General features: G+C 78.6%; 1 protein-coding gene across 1 annotated transcript; it reads right to left on the reverse strand.

Annotated features, from left to right (window-relative positions):
• Ifi30 (interferon, gamma-inducible protein 30) lies at window positions 1-1,585 on the reverse strand. The gene is made up of 4 exons (XM_013037648.1): window positions 1,392-1,585; window positions 435-617; window positions 248-322; window positions 1-48 (listed from the first exon to the last, which is right to left on the reverse strand). Exons 1-4 carry the CDS (start codon window positions 1,503-1,505, stop codon window positions 7-9), a joined length of 414 nt encoding a protein of 137 aa, XP_012893102.1. The 5' UTR covers window positions 1,506-1,585; the 3' UTR covers window positions 1-6.
• Window positions 1,586-2,020: the final 435 nt, after the last annotated feature.

The following is a 2,020-nucleotide window of genomic DNA, read 5'->3' on the forward strand; positions in this document are numbered from 1 at the left end:
CCACGGTCAGAAGGCCGGGTCGGGGGGCAGCAGATCCAGCACGCAGGCCCTAGGGCGAGACAGGGTGGGGAGTTGGCGAAACTGAGCCCCCGCCTGGCCCCGACTCGACTCCTCCCCCCAGCTCATCCCGGGCCCCGCCCCCGACTCCTCTCAGCCCGCCCCAGCTCCTCCCGGGCACCGCCCCTCCCGGCCCCGCCTCCGCCACGCACCGCCCCGCCCCGCCCCGCCCCGCCCCCCGGCCGCTCACCTCCACCTTGTTCAGCGCGCACTCGCGCTCCCCGTGCTGGCACTCGAACTCCCACGAGCCGCTCACGTTGCGCTCCTGGGGACCCGCGCCGAGTGAGAGCAGCCCGCGTCGCCGGACCCAGCGCCCCCGCTGTCCCCCACGCTCCCGGCCCCCCGCTGCCCCCCCACCCCCGGCCTCCCGCACGCACCCGCGCGTTCCCGTAGGGCACCAGCGTGACGTTGAGGATCTCCAGCACCATCAGCCAGGTCGGGAAGAGGCCGCGCACCAGGAACTCGCGGCAGCCCCCGCACAGCGACTCGTAGTAGAGGCTCACGTTCACCGCGCCGGCCGAGCGCGCGCGCGGGGCGCCGCGCAGGCAGAAGCCCTGGGGCTGCAGAGAGGGTGACGGGGCGCGGCCCGCGGGACCCCCGCGCCCGCAACCGCGGCGACTCGGGAGGCTGAGCGCGGCGGGAAAGCCCCGAAGGCAGAGAAGGCGGCGGCCGCGGCCCTGGCTCAGGCGGCCGAGCGCCGGCGCGGAGGAGCCGGGCGGCGCCCGCGCCCCGGGCTCCCTTGGGGGAACTGGGAACCCCCAGCGCCCGGGCCTGGGATCAAGGCCCAGTCGCGCGGAACCGCAGACTTCCCGCGAACCCCGTCCCGCCCCGGGGGACCGCAGACTTCCCGCGAACCACGGCCGGCCCCGGGGAACCGCAGACTTCCCGCCAGCGAGGCCCGCCACGCCGCCAGCCCCGCCACCCCGCCACCCCGAGGCGGCCCGGCCCCCGCAGGTGCGCGTCGGCGCGGCCCGGCCCCGCCTTCGGCCCGCGCGGGGCGTCGCCGGAGCCGCTGCTCCTTATCGCGACGCCCGCACCGTGTTTACCCTTCCTCCCGCGGGCAGCGCCCGGCCGCGCTCACTTCCGCCCGAGCCCCCAAGGCTGCGGCGGGCCCGCCCGAAATGCGGCCGGCCGGCGGGCCGGGCGCCCCTCACCCATGGGGACCCCGCGGACGTCCGGCCCGGGACGCCGGCGCGGGCAGCGAGGCCCGGGGTCAGCCCGGCTGAGACGCGGGCGCTGGTCTGGGGCCGCGGGAGTCGGGGGCAGCGAGCGCCGGGGCCGCCGTCCGCCCGGGGCGCCGACCCCTCTGTCCGCCTGGGCACCGACGCCCCTACCTGGCAGGCGTCCGTCCCCTCGGAAATGGCTTCCACGAAGGCGGCCCGCGCCGCGGCGAGGACCGCGAGCAGGAGCAGAAGCTGCGGGAGCCGCGGGGTGAGGGACCAGGCCATGGCGGCAGGCCGGCAGGGGCGCGGAGGCCGAGCCGGGGAGGCAGGGGCGCGGAGGCTGGGCCCGCCGCCCGGGAGGCGCCTTTAACCCGCGCTGGGTCCACCCAGTCGCGTCACCGCGAGACCACGCCCACCTCACAGCCACGCCCCTGAGGAGCTGCAGGACGGGATTGGATCTCCGCCGCCAGCCCCGCCCGCGTGGCCCCGCCCCCGCGTGGCCCCGCCCCTCCAGAGGCCTTCAGCGCTTGGACCCCGGTGCGGCGCGGGCCGCCTTCAGAGGCGGGGACGGCGGGGCTGGGGCGGCACCTGCGTAACCCGGATCTCCGTCCCCGCTGTAGTCTGCCCCGCAGGAGCCTGCACGTCGGGGGTCCTCGTTCCCCAGTTCTTGGGTTGGGGACCAGCTGGCGCCATCCTCCGCGGGGGGGTGGGGGACGGCCCCAGGGCTGCTGCCGGCCTCCTGCGCGCCCGCTTCCCAGTCACGGGGACGCGGCGGGGTCCCCGCAGCAGAGCCCCGGAGG

Source organism: Dipodomys ordii, unplaced genomic scaffold (assembly GCF_000151885.1).
Source record: "Dipodomys ordii isolate 6190 unplaced genomic scaffold, Dord_2.0 Scaffold1000004701, whole genome shotgun sequence".
Taxonomy (NCBI): domain Eukaryota; kingdom Metazoa; phylum Chordata; class Mammalia; order Rodentia; family Heteromyidae; genus Dipodomys; species Dipodomys ordii.

What these genes read in the sequence shown, in the direction of transcription:
- Ifi30 (XM_013037648.1), bottom strand. Translation starts at nt 1,505, where the DNA reads ATGGCCTGGTCCCTCACCCCGCGGCTCCCGCAGCTTCTGCTCCTGCTC. An exon ending in AGGGGACGGACGCCTGCCAG is followed by an intron (nt 618 to 1,391) that starts GTAGGGGCGTCG and finishes CCCTCTCTGCAG; the next exon opens with CCCCAGGGCTTCTGCCTGCG. An exon ending in GCGCGCTGAACAAGGTGGAG is followed by an intron (nt 49 to 247) that starts GTGAGCGGCCGG and finishes TCTCGCCCTAGG; the next exon opens with GCCTGCGTGCTGGATCTGCT.